At 59.7% G+C, this 14,616-nt stretch overlaps 1 protein-coding gene across 1 annotated transcript; it reads left to right on the forward strand.

Moving 5' to 3' along the window:
- The first annotated feature begins 1,615 nt into the window (after window positions 1–1,615).
- PLPP2 (phospholipid phosphatase 2) lies at window positions 1,616–8,993 on the forward strand. The gene is made up of 6 exons (XM_055343056.1): window positions 1,616–1,740; window positions 3,887–4,038; window positions 4,198–4,475; window positions 7,963–8,020; window positions 8,263–8,439; window positions 8,604–8,993. Exons 1-6 carry the CDS (start codon window positions 1,689–1,691, stop codon window positions 8,751–8,753), a joined length of 867 nt encoding a protein of 288 aa, XP_055199031.1. The 5' UTR covers window positions 1,616–1,688; the 3' UTR covers window positions 8,754–8,993.
- The last annotated feature ends 5,623 nt before the right edge of the window (window positions 8,994–14,616 follow it).

A 14,616-nucleotide genomic window follows, 5' to 3' on the forward strand; every position in this document is an offset into this window, starting at 1 on the left:
GAGCTGGAGCCTGGGACCTGCTTCCCCTGGGGTCCGTCCTGCTCCGAGTGGCGGCCAGAAAGCCAGTGAGCAGCGCCCGGCTGGAGTGGGAGAAACGCCGGATCCAGCTGAGCCTGAAACTGGACCCTGAGGCAGCCCCACCCCCGGCCAGACTGGAAAAACCCTCCAGCCGGGGAGTAAAGCTGAGTCTCCCGCCGCCTCCGCCTCGAGGGAGTCCAGTGACTCCTGCGGCAGGAGGAAGCTGCGTTTTTTTTTAAGGATGTGCAACCTCCAGCCGCCCCCAACTCCTTGGCGGGTGCCGTTGGCAAGGGGGGGGGTGCTAGGGCTGTGCCTCCCACACCGTCTCTCCGCCCACACTGCGGCCGGAAAATCTGGGTCCCAGAGTTTCCATGCTGGACTTTGTCATGTCCTGGGGGTGGGCTGGGTTATTTTGAGTGCGCGTGTGGGGGTGTCTGGGGGCTGCTAAGGGGGGGAACGTTGTTTGGGGCGCACGGGAGCTGGTCCCGGACATCCCACCTCCTACTGCAGGCGTCACAGAGCCCCCGATCCGCTGTGCACTGTCCCCCGACTCCCAGCCCGGGCTCCCTCCTGGAACCCCTGCACCCTGCAAGTGTCAGTGGGGCCGAGCTGAAGCCCCAGCGGCCTGACCTTGGCGCAGGGCCACCTGTCTCTGGATCTGACCCCCTCATCTCTAGGAAGGGCTCAGAATCCTCCTGTTTTAGGGTCGTTGGAGGCACTGGGGCGGTGAACGTGGCTTAAGAGGTTGAGGGAGCGGGCCCTGGGCCAGGCCCCTGGGTTGAGTCCCAGCTCGGCATCTTCCCCCGCTGTGACCTTGGAGGACGGACAGTCCTTGCTGTCCTGTGTCCTGCCAGGTCAGGGCAGGGCTGATGGTGTCAGCCTAGGGTCCAGTGCCCGTGCCCGTGCCCGTGCCAGGGCCTCAGTTCTCCTGGCCTGGGCGCACGAGGGGGTGTGTGTGTGGGGCACAGACCTTCCAGCTGGTGGGCGACCCCCCCCCGCCCCCCCCCCCCCCCCGCGTTGGCTCCTGCTGGGACAGCGGGTGTGCGGGTGCCGCAGCCTGGGGGAGGCCGGGCAGGGGGAGCCCCGCATGGGAGGTCCGGGGCCCAGGAGGGAGGCGCTGGGCCTGCGACCTGCGTCCTGTCCCGCCTCCCGACCCAGGTGCCCAGAGGCGCCCCCGCAAGGGCCGCTCCCACGGGGGGCAAGGGGGGGCGCCGAGGACGAGCTCCCCCGGGGAGGGGAGGGGGAAGGAGGGGAGGCGGGAGGGGAGGGGGAAGGGGGGCCTCCCTCTTGCTCCGGCCCCTTCTCCGACTCAGCGGGGAGGGGGGGCCCTGGCCCTCAGCCTGGGGGTGGAGACATGACCCCTCCGGGCTCCCCGCTCCCCTCCCCCTTCCGCCTCCCCCCTCCCCGCGGCCCCCTCCTCCCTCCCCCTCCCCCTCCCCCTCCCCCTCCCCGCTGCGGGGCCGGGCCGGGCCGGGGCGGGGCGGGGGCAGAGTCCGCCCTCCCGAGCGGCTGCCCCGCCCGCCCGCCCGCCGCGCCCCTGCCCGCCCTCCGCGCCCCGCCCCGCCCTGGCAGGGCCTGGCTCCGCGGCCATGTGACCCCGCGGCCTGGCCGGGGCGCGACGGGACGCGCTGGGACGGGCGTCGGGGGTCGCGGGCGGGCGGGCGGGCGGGATGGGGCGCCGGTGGGTCTTCGTGCTGCTCGACGTGCTGTGCGTGCTGGTCGGTAAGCGCGGCCCGGGGCGCGGCGGCTGGGGCGGGGCGGGGCTCCTCGCGCGGGGACCCCCCCCCCCCCGGGCGCTCATCCGCGGGCGGCGGCGGGATTCGAACCCGGTCCCGGCGGGGGGACGGGGGAGGCCGGGCCGCGGGCGTCGGGCGGCCCAAACCTGCCGGGCGGGTGTGCGGGCCGGGCTGGGGGAGGGGCGCCCCAGGGTCCCGGCGACAGAGGCCGAGTGTGTGCCCCGCCGGGAGAGGGAGAGGGAGAGGAGAGGGAGAGGGGAGGGGGGAGGGGGACGGGAAGGGGAGGGGAAGGGGGAGGGGAGGGGGCCCGCCCCGCCCCGCCCCCCCCCCCCCCCCCGTTCCTGTGCTCCGCCCCGGGCCAGGCCTCCCGGGAGCCTCCTGCGAGCCGGACCCCCGCGGGGGTGGGGGTGCCCGTGCCAGCCCCAGCCCTCTACTGAGCAACTGTCCCTTACATTTAAACGTCCGTGTGGCACCTGCTGCGTGCCAGGCACAAGCGACATTGCCCGTAATCAAGCCTCCCCCACCAAGCAGCGGGGAGGTGGCTGCAGACCAGAGAGGTCCAGGCACCTGCTGGGGCTCACACAGCGGCCGCAGGCCAGTGGAGACCGGGTGGGCGCAGCCCCCGGCGCGGGGTGCTGAGGCCAGGCCCACGGCTCCCACTCTTGAGGCTTCAGCGCAGAAGCAGTTGACTTTCCTCGGGTGGCGAGGCAGCACCGAGGACAATACGGTGTATTGTGGGGGGTGATGCAAAGGCAGGGAGGTTGCGGGGTGCCCCGCCGCAAGGGCCAGAGCCAGAGCCCAGGCGCAGAGGCCCCGGTTCCATGCTGGGAGCTCCGGTTCCAGCTCAGGGTGACTAAGCCCCTGAGAGAAGTGCGGGGGACAGGAGCAGGGAGGCCAACCTGGGCACCCAGGCACCCTGCACAGCTGCGGGATGAGGCTTGAGCCAATGGCTCAGCATATTCTGGCCTGGCCCCCCCCATCCTGGAGCCCCACCTCCACCTCCACCCTGGCCCTCGCTCAGCAGCTGAGGGACCCTATGGAAACAGCTCCAAACAGGTGTCCCCCGCCTCATGGGCAGCAGGATCAGCCTTCTGGGGACCCTCCTCTGCGCCCTGGCACCAGCCCCAGCCCGGCCGCTCTGCAGGCCCAGCCCACCTCTACGCCCTGGCACCGCCACTGCCCCTGCCCGGTGCTCCTCCGCGCCCGCCCTGAACTTCCTCAGTCCCTGCAATCACCTCTCTGTGTGCCCTACCTGACAGCCCCACAGCATCCCTGACCCCGTTGCTGTTTGCTCTGGATTCTTTACCCCGACCCTCCCAGCTCCGCGGGCAGCCCTCTGCGTCCCCAGACTCCGCTCTACACTTGGTCTCCTGGGAGGAGGAGCTGGCCTTGCCGCCTCCTGTGGTATTCAGGCCTCAGAAGAGTCACACCCTTTTAGGCTTGTCACCTGCCCTGCTGAGGGCAAAGGGCACTCTGCGTGTGGCTGTCACTCTCAGCTCAGCAGGGCCCTAGGACCCCAGAGCCCTTCATTTTCCTGCCAGAACTTGTGGCTCCTGGAGACGTGGGACCGCGTCCCAGGACCCTGGGATCAGGACCTGAGCTGAGGGCGGGTGCTTCACCCGCTGAGCCTCCCAGGCGCCCCCCTTTCTTTTCAAAGATGTTTATTGACCACCTGCCCAGGCCAAGCCCTGGGAAGGCCCCGGGGACAGCCTTGAGCATATGGCACCCCCCTCCCGTGCTCAGTGACAGAGCGTCACACTCTGCATAAATACGTAGAGCGCGGGGGACCTGGAAACACATGTCCATGAAAGGCTGGACGGCGCGCAGGCTGGAGGGCAGTTAGGCAGAGACGTGTTGGGCAGTGAGGATGCCTGCCGGGTGCCGGGGGTTGTGCTTGTGGAGTTTGTTCAGGAGCAGAAAGGGGGCTGGAGGGAAGCGGGGGGGTGGGAGATGCGGGGGGCTTACGGCGGGCCCAGGAAGGTCTGGTGTTTGTCTGAGGGTGATGGGGAACCGCGAGGGGTTTTAATGGGGCAGCGCCCCCCATTTGCCGTGGGGAAGGCTCCTGCTGGCTGTCAGGTCAGTGCGGGGTGGCAGGGGGCACCCGGCCACTGGCTTCTCTCCCCTGCCCCCAGCCTCTCTGCCTTTCGCCATCCTGACGCTTGTGAACGCCCCGTACAAGCGAGGGTTCTACTGCGGGGACGACTCCATCCGGTACCCGTACCGTCCAGACACCATCACACACGGGCTCATGGCCGGGGTCACCATCACGGCCACCGTTGTCCTTGTAAGGCCGGCCAGGCTGGGCGGGCGGGCGGGCGACGGGCTGCCGGATGCTCTGGAGTTCCCGGGACCCCAGGGACCCCAGCCGACCCGGGGGCGGGAACCCTGCACCCTGAGCCCCCCGCGGCCCCGCCGCCCGGGCCCTGAGCTGTCCCCTCTGCAGGTCTCGGCCGGGGAGGCTTACCTGGTGTACACTGACCGCCTCTACTCCCGCTCCGACTTCAACAACTACGTGGCCGCCGTCTACAAGGTGCTGGGGACCTTCCTGTTCGGGGCTGCGGTGAGTCAGTCTCTGACGGATCTGGCCAAGTACATGATCGGCCGGCTGCGCCCCAACTTCCTGGCGGTGTGCGACCCTGATTGGAGCCGCGTCAACTGCTCGCTGTACGTGCAGGTGGAGAAGGTGTGCAGGGGAAGCCCCGCTAACGTCACCGAGTCCAGGTGGGTGCCGGGCCAGCAGCCCCCACTCGGGGTCATGCGGGGGCCCCAAGCCGCAGCTTCCCGCTCCCCACCCCTGGGGGAGGAGGGGGCCCTGGAGCCGGACCCTCAGGAGCTGAATGCCGAAGAGCGAGCTTCCTGCGGAGAAGGTTGAGGAGGCGACTCCCTCACTGAGCAGAGGCTGAGGTGGGGTGAGGCCCGAGGTGGGTGGGGGGTGGCTGCGGGCCTGGGTCCTGCAGACGAGAGGGCGCGGGGGCAGGGGGTGGGCCCTCTGTCCCACTTCTGCTCTGTGCTCTCACTCTGTGATAAACTCCATTGCCATTCTTATTTTCCTTTTCAAAAGATTGAAATAAAATTCACACAGCTAAAATTCACTAATTTTGCTATTTTAATGTGTACAATTCATTGATTTTTAGTAATTCACAAAGTTGTGCGGCCATCCCACTGTCTTATTCCAGAATATTTTCATCGCCCCAGAAAGAAGCTCCATGTGTATTAATCATCATTACCCAGTCGGTGCCCACCCGGCTCTTCCCCCCTCAGCCCCACTCCTGGCCCCTGCCCCCCTGCCTCCCCCCACCCCACGGCCATTCATTGTAACTATGGATCAGGAAGGCTTTCTGCTGTTTTCTGCATATTTTCTGTTTTTATGCTGACCTTTGCGTTTCTTCCGTACTGCCGCCTTTTGTTAGTTGTTGACCGTGCTAAGAGTTTATGGCCATGTGGTGCCCTTATGAGATTATTTTCACAAATTATATTTTTATACATTTTATGTTCAACAACTTAGATTTATAATTACTATTTTTTTTACGATTTTATTTATTTATTCATAGAGACAGAGAGAGAGAAGCAGAGACACAGGCAGAGGGAGAAGCAGGCTCCATGCAGGGAGCCCGATGCGGGACTTGATCCCAGGGTGCTAGGACCACGCCCTGGACCGAAATCAGGCGCTAAACTGCTGAGCTACCCGGGTATCCCTGTTTTATGCAATTTTTTAAAAATTGAGGTATAGGGCAGCCCCGGTGGCTCAGCGGTTTAGCACCTGCCTTGGCCCAGGGCATGATCCTGGGGTCCTGGGATCGAGTTCCGCATCTGGCTCCCTGCATGGAACCTGCTTCTCCCTCTGCCTGTGTGTCTGCTTCTCTCTCTCTCTCTCTCTCTCTCTCTCCGTGTGTGTGTGTCTTTCATGAGTGAATAAATAAAATCTTAAAAAAAATTGAGGGATAATTGGCTTATACCACTGTATTAATTTTAGTTGCACAATATAATGACTTGACATTTGTATTTGCCTTGAAATGATCATGACAGTAAATGTAGCCAACGTTCATCCCTGTATATGCAGTTCAAAAAAATTATCAGGAAACCCAGGAATCCTAAGCCACAGGTACTTCAGTGCAGAAGTTCGTATTGTGTAATTGCCTTGCTGGTGTCTCTCAGGTCGTTGTGTGGATTTGACTTGGTGTCTGGTACCTTTTGTTTTCCTGGAAAGACTCCCTTTTGGAATTTCTTAGAAGGCAGGTGTTTGAGCAGTGAAATCTCACTTTTTGCGTATCTGGGAATGTCTTAGTTTCTCCTTCGTTTTTAGGGGATAACTGCCAGGTGTGGGATTCTTGGTTCCTTTGAATGTGTCATCCCACTGCCTCTGGCTTCCAAGGCTTCTGATGCCAAACCGGCTGCTAATCGTACCGAGGGCCCTCGTCCAGGAGGGGTCTCCTGTCGCTGCTTGCACGGTTCTCCCTGGCGGTCCTTTGGCAGGTTGATTACACCGTGTCTGAGTTTCTCCTGCTGGAGCTCATCAAGCTGCTTTGGGGTGTCGATTAAGTTTTCGATAGGATTAGGGAGGCGTTCAGCTGTTATTTCTGCAGACACTGTCTGTGGCCCTGCCTGCCCCTCCCCTCTGGGCTCCCTCTGGGCTCCTACTGTGCAGGTGACTGCTGGTGGCTCTGGTCCCACCTCTGGTCCTCCCTTCCCTTTACTGTCTGCTCCTCCGATTGGATCATCTCTGTTGACTTGTGTCCGTGCTTGCGCTTTGCCTGCTCAGATCTGCTGGTGATCGTGCATTTCAGATTCAGCTCCAGAACGTCTCTGTCTGGTTCCTTTAGATGATCTCTGTCTCCGTCAGTATTCTCTAGTGAGACATCGCTTAGCTCTTTGGACAGATTTTTTTTTTAAGATTTTATTTATTTATTCATGAGAATACACAGAGAGGAGAGAGAGGCAGAGACACAGGCAGAGGGAGAAGCAGGCTCCATGCAGGGAGCCCAATGCGGGACCCTATCCCGGGTCTCCAGGATCACGCCCTGGGCTGAAGGCAGGCGCTAAACTGCTGAGCCACCGGGGCTGCCTCTTTGGACAGATTTTAAACGGCTCTTGAAAAGTCCTTGTCCAGCAAGTCTGGCGCCTGCATGTCCGCGGGGACAGGTTCTCTTACTAGATTTTTTTCCCCTGTGCCTTGGCCACACTTTTCCCAGCCTGCCTAGTACTAATTTGGTTGAAAACCAGGCATTTTTCATATTGTAGTGCAGCAACTCTGGGAATCGGATTGAACTCCTTGCCCCAGGGATTGTTGTTGGTGTTTGTTGCGGTTGTTGATTGGTTAGCGGCCTTTCTGCACTAGTTTTGTAAATTTTGTATTCTTTGTCATGTGTGGTCGTGAAGTTCTTTCTGATGACTAGTGGGTCGGTGGAGATTTTCTCAGACATCAGGCTCCAGGAGAAAGCTCTCGGGGTTACAGGTGGGCTCTGTGCACTGTGTTGGGGCCCTGCCTCGGGGCTTGCTCGGGCTTCCTGTGCGTGGTGCGCACCTGACGGGCAGGCAGAGGTGAGAGCGAAGGGCTTCCTTCTTGGGCTTCAGCCGCTGTGCATCTCCCCGGATGGCAGGGACAAGTGTTGGCTGTACATGTTTCAGAGCATTGCCCCAGCTAGCTGCTCAGCCCCGGGAGGGTGGGGTCCAGCTCCGCACACCGGGTCCAAACAAGCAAGCACGGTTGTGCAGAGAGGTCGGTTCTGCTCTTGGTCCGTGTGGCCCTCGTCAGTCAGGCTCTGTTCCTACCCGTGGGTTCCATGTCTCTTCAGGAGGGCCGGCCCTTTGGAGCTTCTTAGTCTGCTACATTCTCTTGTCCACTGATGTGCTTTTTGCTAAAACTTGAATTTACTTCTTGCCTCAAGTACCACAAATGGGAGATAACCCTGACATGTGGTGGTACCTGTTTGCCGGACAGAGACGTGTGCGCTGGTTCTGAGTTGGTGGCCCTACAACATTTGTGCTAAAGGCTGTGAGTCCCACTTGGAGACTTTCTGTTTCGTGGTCAGAGAAGTGAGGAGGGGCTGTGTTTCCCCACAACCCCCCCCCCCCCCGTGCTGGGTCCCAGACTACGGGCCACACAGTGGGAGGGGAGCAGAGGTGGGACTGAGCTTCCGCACCTCCGAGCCTGGGCCCTGGGCTGTCTTCTCTGTGCAGCCGTCCTGACGCCTGGCCTCTCCTTTCTCAGGCTGTCCTTCTATTCCGGACACTCCTCCTTTGGGATGTACTGCATGATGTTCTTGGCGGTGAGTCTTGTTCCTAGGGTTGGCTTTGGGACCGGCCGAGTCGCTGCCTTCCCTGGGCCTCAGTCTCTCCTTCCGTAGAGGGGTGGGCAGAGGTGGTGATGGATCGGGCTGACTGGTGTGCTCCTGGGAGCCGAAGGCCCCGGGCCTGCTGGCTCCTGTTTGTGGCCTCAGCTCCCGTGTGTGCCTGGGTGTGGGGTGAGCCCGGCCGGCTCCCGGGCTCACCGCCGCCCTCTGGCCCGCAGCTCTACGTGCAGGCGCGGCTCTGCTGGAAGTGGGCCCGGCTTCTGCGGCCCACGGTGCAGTTCTTCCTGCTGGCCTTCGCGCTCTATGTGGGCTACACCCGCGTGTCTGACCACAAGCACCACTGGAGTGATGTCCTGGTTGGCCTCCTGCAGGGGGCACTGGTGGCTGGCCTCACCGTGAGCTCCTGGGCTTGACCTTCCCCGCACCGCCCACTGCCCTGGGACCCTCCTCCTTCCTGCGCGGGTCTTCCCCCCCAGAGCCCCTTCCTCACCCCCGCTGCCTTCCCCGGGGCGGGGGCGGGGCAGTCCCCAGCCCCCGGCAGCTCTCGCCTCCCCCCTAGGTTCGCTACGTCTCTGACTTCTTCAAGTCCCGGCCCCCGCAGCGCTGCCTGGAGGAGGAGGAGCTGGGCCGGAAGCCTAGCCTGTCCCTGACGCTGACCCTGGGTGAGGCTGACCGCAACCACTACGGGTACCCGGTCTCCTCTTCCTGAGCGACGTCTGTGGGTCCAGCTGGGCGCCGGCCGTGCCCCTTGGGGCGGCGACGAGGGCTCCACACAAGCTCGGTGCCCCGTGCTGGTGGCTGCTTTGCGTTTGGAAGGCGGGCCTTGTGTTCTCCGCGCCCTCAGAACCCCCTTTGTTGGATTAGGGGGGCCCTGGGAGTCCAGATAGATGCTGTTTTTGTAAAGTGTAATGTATATGTGGACTTTTAGTAAAACGGAGCGTTTGCTCGACGCGTGGTGTCGGCCTGTGTTCCTTACGTTGTGAGCGCTGTTCCCACGCGGGGTCACTTCCTGGCGGGGGCTCAGCTGAGCTCAGGCGCAGACAGCTGGTGGCAGTGGTGGTGGTGCTGTCATGGGGAAACGCGGAGAGAGGACGCTGCCCCGCCTCACCCCGCGTACGTCCTGGTCTGCCTGTGGACTCGCGTGCATCACGGCCGGAATCCCCTGAGCTCCACCCCACGCCCGTGGACAGAGACCATGAAGAGGAGGCCGTGGGGACCTCTGGTCTCGTCAGTGGGTCACAAGTACCGCTGACAGCCCGCGATGGCTGATGGTGTCCTTGTCCTTAACCTGTGCGACCCGGTGCTGTCTCGGCCAGACTGTCCAGGTTTTGTTCTCCAGCGCCCCGCTGGTGTCCCAGAATTGCTTGGTGTTGTCTTGGGGGGGTCGTGCCCCCTGGATGCTGAATCGGGTCTGGAAACTGAAAGCCTTGCTGTTTGTGGCCTGGTCAACTCAACAAGGCAGTGCAAGGACAGCCAAGGCCTCACTGGCCTCCTCTGCTCCTCTCAGTAGGGGGAGCGGCCCCATGGCACAGCGCTCGTGGCGAGGGTCCCGTGTGCTGCAGGAGGCTCTGGCAGTTGTCTGTGCCCCAGGGAGGGCTGGGATTGGGGACACCCTGGGTTTGAGCCAGAGTGGGGAGAGGTGTCTTCCTGGCTCTCCCCTCACGGTGGGGAGGCCTCTGCTGAGAGCCCCCTCCCCCCGACACAGGTCCCCCCACATGGAAACCCTGGGCACAAGTTCAGTTACAGGTAAGGGCACCGTCAGGGGGGCTGAGTCCTCACCTGCAGCGGGGCTGTGCCTGGGTCCGCTGCTGGGGAGCCTGGAGCTCCCCTGGGTGGTGGGCCAGGGGCTGGACCCCTCATCCCCCTTTCTGCTCGGGGACTACTCTCCCCCCAACTGACCAGAGCCCTGCCCTCGGATCGTCCAGTCTCGGCAGTGCCCACCTTAAACTGATGTACGTGGGGGCCCCGGGACTCCAGGTCTGGCCGCGCCCTGCGTTCCTGGCAGACTCCTGCAGCCACAGATCCCTTGACCTGGCGCGTCCCCGCTGGGCATGCACGTGGGGCTCAGAGCAGCTCCTCGGAGTCAGCTCGGGATGCCCGCTGCCCACATGCACAGACGTGAACGGCCGGAAAGTAGAATAGGGGCAGGCTCACTGCTGGAAGGAGACGGGGCACCTGGCTGGCTCAGCCGGTTGAGCCTCTGCCTTCGGCTCAGGTCACGATCGCGGGGTCCTGGGGTCGCCCCGCACCGAGCTCCCTGCTCGTGCTTCTCCTTCTGTCCCTCCTCCTGCTTGTGATCTCTCTCTGTCTCTCTGTCAAATAAGTAAATAAAATCTTTTTTAAAAAAAATGGAAGGAGATGTGTTCAAAACCTTAGTGTAGGGCGGCCCGGGTGGCTCAGTGGTTTAGCGCCTGCCGTCAGCCCAGGGCGTGATCCTGGAGACCTAGGATCGAGTCCCGCGTTGGGCTCCCTGCATGGAGCCTGCTTCTCCCTCTGCCTGGGTCTCTGCCTCTCTCTGTGTGTCTGTCATGAATAAATAAATTTATAAAAAAATCTTTTAAAAAACCGCAAAACCTTAGTGTAGGGGAAGCCTTCGGTAATTGGGGAAAACCGAGAGAGTGAATGCGGCATGCACGGTGGGTCCCACGCCCGGGACACGCCGGGAGATGCCAGGCCTCTGGAGCTGGTCGCCCCACTGAGCTTGGTACCGCGGGATGACTGCAGAGCATACAATGACAGTGTAGTGACTTTGATTTTTTTATTAAATACGTGTAAAGCAGTTTACATATTTTTAAGTGTTAAAGTTGTATTTGTCTCCAGAATCTGTGTTTCTCCATTCGCCTGTTCTGGCCGGGCCTCAGCACGATAACGTTCTGGGGGGCAGAGACGCAGCCTCACAGCCCCATAGCCCCGTGCTGGGCCTGGATGGAGATGATCTCAGGGCCACCGTGACCTTGCTTTCGGGGCTGCGGCAGATGGGGAGGGGGCCCAGACGCCGTGGGGCCCAGATGCTGGACATCAGGCACTTGGCTTCACCAGAGGCATCGGGAAAGCCACCGTGAAGCTGCCCCGGGGCTGGGGAGCCTGGGCGTTCCAGGAGAGGGGATGGCAGTGACCGAGCCCTTGCTGCCCGCGAGGAGGACGTACCGAGACTCAGGCCGGGGTGTCTTTGTCAGTGAAGGGGGTGTGGGCCGGACCCCACCGGGAGCTGGGGATCAGGAGCAGGTGGGAACGACCGATTTGGGGCCCTTGTTGGCACCCACTGCTGCCCTCCCCTGGCGTGGTGACCGTGAAGGTGTCCAAGCCACCGTGATGCTTTGGGCCCAAACAGTGGAAACAGCCATGGTTGAAACGTCTGAATGCAGTTTGCCAGCCGATGAGGCGTAAGGAGCAGGGAAAAAATGATGATGGAGGTGAGTGGGTCGTGGCAGAGGGTCTGGGTGGCCTTGGCCATGAGAGCGCCTCGGTGCTTCACACAGACCCCAGGGCCACAGGCCTGAGGACAGACAGTGGTGCTGGCCCGGCTCGCCTCGAGTCCTCAGAGGGCCTGGAGGTCACAGCCTCTGGTCCCAGTAAGCTTCTTGCTTTACTGGAGCCTTCGCACGCTTGTCTGGGTTGGTGAGAAAAGAGCTGCAGTTTCCGGGTTCACTGGTTCTTACAGATTAGGAAGAGTTAGGACATACGGATATGCCAGGCAGAGACGCAGGGCAGCCCTCACGTACGTGACTGTAGGGCTACACGCCTTACGGTTTCATGGAGAAAACGGTCTTTTCCTCTTTTTACAAAGGAGATTTTTCTGTTGATTCTTCTTGGAAACTCCTAGATCCTTAGCCATGGAAATATCATTTCTCATGGCCTGTTCTCAATGCTCCACATTTACCCTACTTTCTGACGTTTTTTTGACGGATGAAAAGCAGGATTTTTTTTTTGAGTTTTTTTTTTTCTTTTGAGTTTTTTAAGAGCAAAATGCTACTATGGTTTTGAGGGAAATCCTGTTTCCTTTGGTGTAGGTGCACCCTGAAGTAATTAGGAGTGAAGTTGTGTGATGTCTATGACCTACTGTTGTTCCCCATACAAAAATGTGAAGCAAATGTGCCAAAATTATAATACATGTAAAGTCTCTGTGTTTATGTTCATTATGTCGCTTTTGGTACTATATTTTGCAAAATTGTATATTCAAAAGGAAAATTCTGCGCAAATGAATTTCCTACATTGAACAGTATCCATGCATTCCTTATTTCCCAAATGATTCGTATTTAAGTTGCAACATCATAAAATCCTAGTTGAAAAACAAGATTATATTAATCTTTAGTATAAATTAAATATAATTTCAGATTAGTGTCGGTTACCACCCTGATGCAAGAAGGCAGCTTCCCCCGTTCTTCAGCAGCAAGCAGTGGTGGTGACAGCCTGGTGCCCCTGTCACTCTGATCACGTAAATAGAGGGAGAAGGATGGCAACTTTGTACTGAAACTAAAAAGCCTCTGATTTTTCTTAATCCTCTCACACACTTTCAGCAGTTGGACAGCTCCCAGGCTCCTCGAGAGCTGCGGGTCTCTAACAGGAGACCCACCAGCTCCCCAGTATCTCGGCGAGCCTTATTTTTTTTTCAAAGATTATTTATTTATTTATTCATAGAGACACACAGAGAGAGAGGCAGAGACACAGGCAGAGGGAGAAGCAGGCTCCATGCAGGGAGCCTGACGTGGGACTTGATCCAGGGTCTCCAGGATCATGCCCTAGGCTGCAGGCGGCGCTAAACCGCTGCACCACCGGGGCTGCCCATCGGTGAGCCTTATTTTTCACAGTTGTGATCTGTGGAAAGAAGCAACCCAGAGTGCACCTTTCATAGCCTGATTTCGAGTGAATCCAGGACTTTGTATGAGAATCTGCCGCTGGTCAAAGACTGGAATTGCTGGTAACGGGCACCTGCCCTGCAAAGGTGCAGCTCCTCCCCATCCCGTCTCCCAGCTCCCAGAGGACCTGCCCACCTCCCCCGGCGTCAGACACAAACGGCCACACCTGTCCAGCCACTATGTGGCAGCCCATCCGAGGCCAGAGTGGCATCCCCGGAGGATGGATGGAAACCAGCCCTTGACACTGTGGAAGACCAGAGGGAACTGAGGTGACCTAAATGGAAGAAAAAAAAGCATGTTCCATTTTCGTTTCAGTGGAAACAATCAAGAGACTGTATTTCTTCGGTACCCATTTGAAAACTACACCTTCCTCTCACCTGCCATGAAAGCTGCTCCGTGTATTAAACAGCTTTATTCTCCATAAGGAGCGAGGCTGCAGGGTTTCATTCACGACGTGCTCCGTGTTCAACTTCTTGTCTAGGTCTTCCTACACAAGACGGCTAAGGGGCTGTTTCTAGGGGATCCTGAGGTTTGCTGCAGCCCGTGTGGTTCTCCCCATCATCCCTGCAGGGTGGAGCGCACACCACTCCCCGAGTCCTCTCCTTTCCGGTTCACCATGGTGCTGGAGGTGTGAAGACACCCTCCCACCTCCGGGGACGATGGACTTTCAGCTCTGCCCCACCTCACCCTTGTGTCCACCTGCAGGAATTTGTCCGTGTCCCTGTCTCCCCCCAGGCTGGAGAGGTGCCTGCCCTGGCCCGGGGCCTGAAGTTGGGGATGCTCTAGCGGTGTCCTGACAGCCACGTCGGGGAGCTCTGCAGGGTTTTCCAAGCACTGCCTCAAGCCGCATAGACTTGACACCCTAGGGACACATTGGGCAGGAGATTGGTGTTCCTCTTGGTCTCCTCTCTGTGGCAAACCCCAAGGCTGGGACGTGGCACAGAGTTTCTGAATATCCACCTGCACTTGCAGGAGGCACTTTAGGGGGTAAACCCATCCATGCATGCAGTGTTTGTGGGGCACCATTTGGTGCTTTGTCCAAGAATGGAAGGCACTAGTGACATGTAGCCCTTTAAGTTAATTTAAATTCATAAAGTAAAAATATGGTTTATCAGCCACAGTAGTCATATTTGAAGCATAAAATAAATAGAGGGGAAGATGAAGGAAAGTTCTGCTGGTACAACGGATTCTACTGAGAAGGTATCGTGTGGAGGATCAATGCTAAGGCTGTTCAGCTAGGGTTAAAAGTTGGGGTCAGGGTCAAGGTCATGCTGAGGGAGTGAGGACTTAGATCCACATCCTTGGTGGATGAACATCTACCTCAATTACTTGGAATTTTTCTGCATAAACAAAAGTAACTGGAGGGAGAAATAGGCCGTGGTGCAGTTGGAGGGGCGCCGACTGGCCCACAGAGCCCGCGGGCCTGGCCGACACGCGCCACAGTGTGCACCTTCGGCAGAGTCCGTCAGGACAGATGACACGCGAGGGCACCGACGGGTCGGCCATTTAAAGAGCTTGAAATGCTACCTGTAACCACAGGGGGGTAGAGCTGGGAATCAAGAGCAGAAGGAAACCTGCAAACTGCCCCGACAGTTGAATCTTAGCACCTGCTGAGATGACAGCTGGTCACAGTGGAAGTCAAAGGTGAAAGTAAGGGGCCCCTTCAGGGCTCAGTTGAGTAGACCCCTGACTCTCGACGTCCACTCAGGGTCATGA

Source organism: Nyctereutes procyonoides, unplaced genomic scaffold, assembly GCF_905146905.1.
Source record: "Nyctereutes procyonoides isolate TBG_1078 unplaced genomic scaffold, NYPRO_anot_genome, whole genome shotgun sequence".
NCBI lineage: Eukaryota > Metazoa > Chordata > Mammalia > Carnivora > Canidae > Nyctereutes > Nyctereutes procyonoides.

What these genes read in the sequence shown, in the direction of transcription:
- PLPP2 (XM_055343056.1), top strand. Translation starts at nt 1,689, where the DNA reads ATGGGGCGCCGGTGGGTCTTCGTGCTGCTCGACGTGCTGTGCGTGCTG. An exon ending in CGTGCTGTGCGTGCTGGTCG is followed by an intron (nt 1,741 to 3,886) that starts GTAAGCGCGGCC and finishes CCCTGCCCCCAG; the next exon opens with CCTCTCTGCCTTTCGCCATC. An exon ending in GCTAACGTCACCGAGTCCAG is followed by an intron (nt 4,476 to 7,962) that starts GTGGGTGCCGGG and finishes CTCCTTTCTCAG; the next exon opens with GCTGTCCTTCTATTCCGGAC.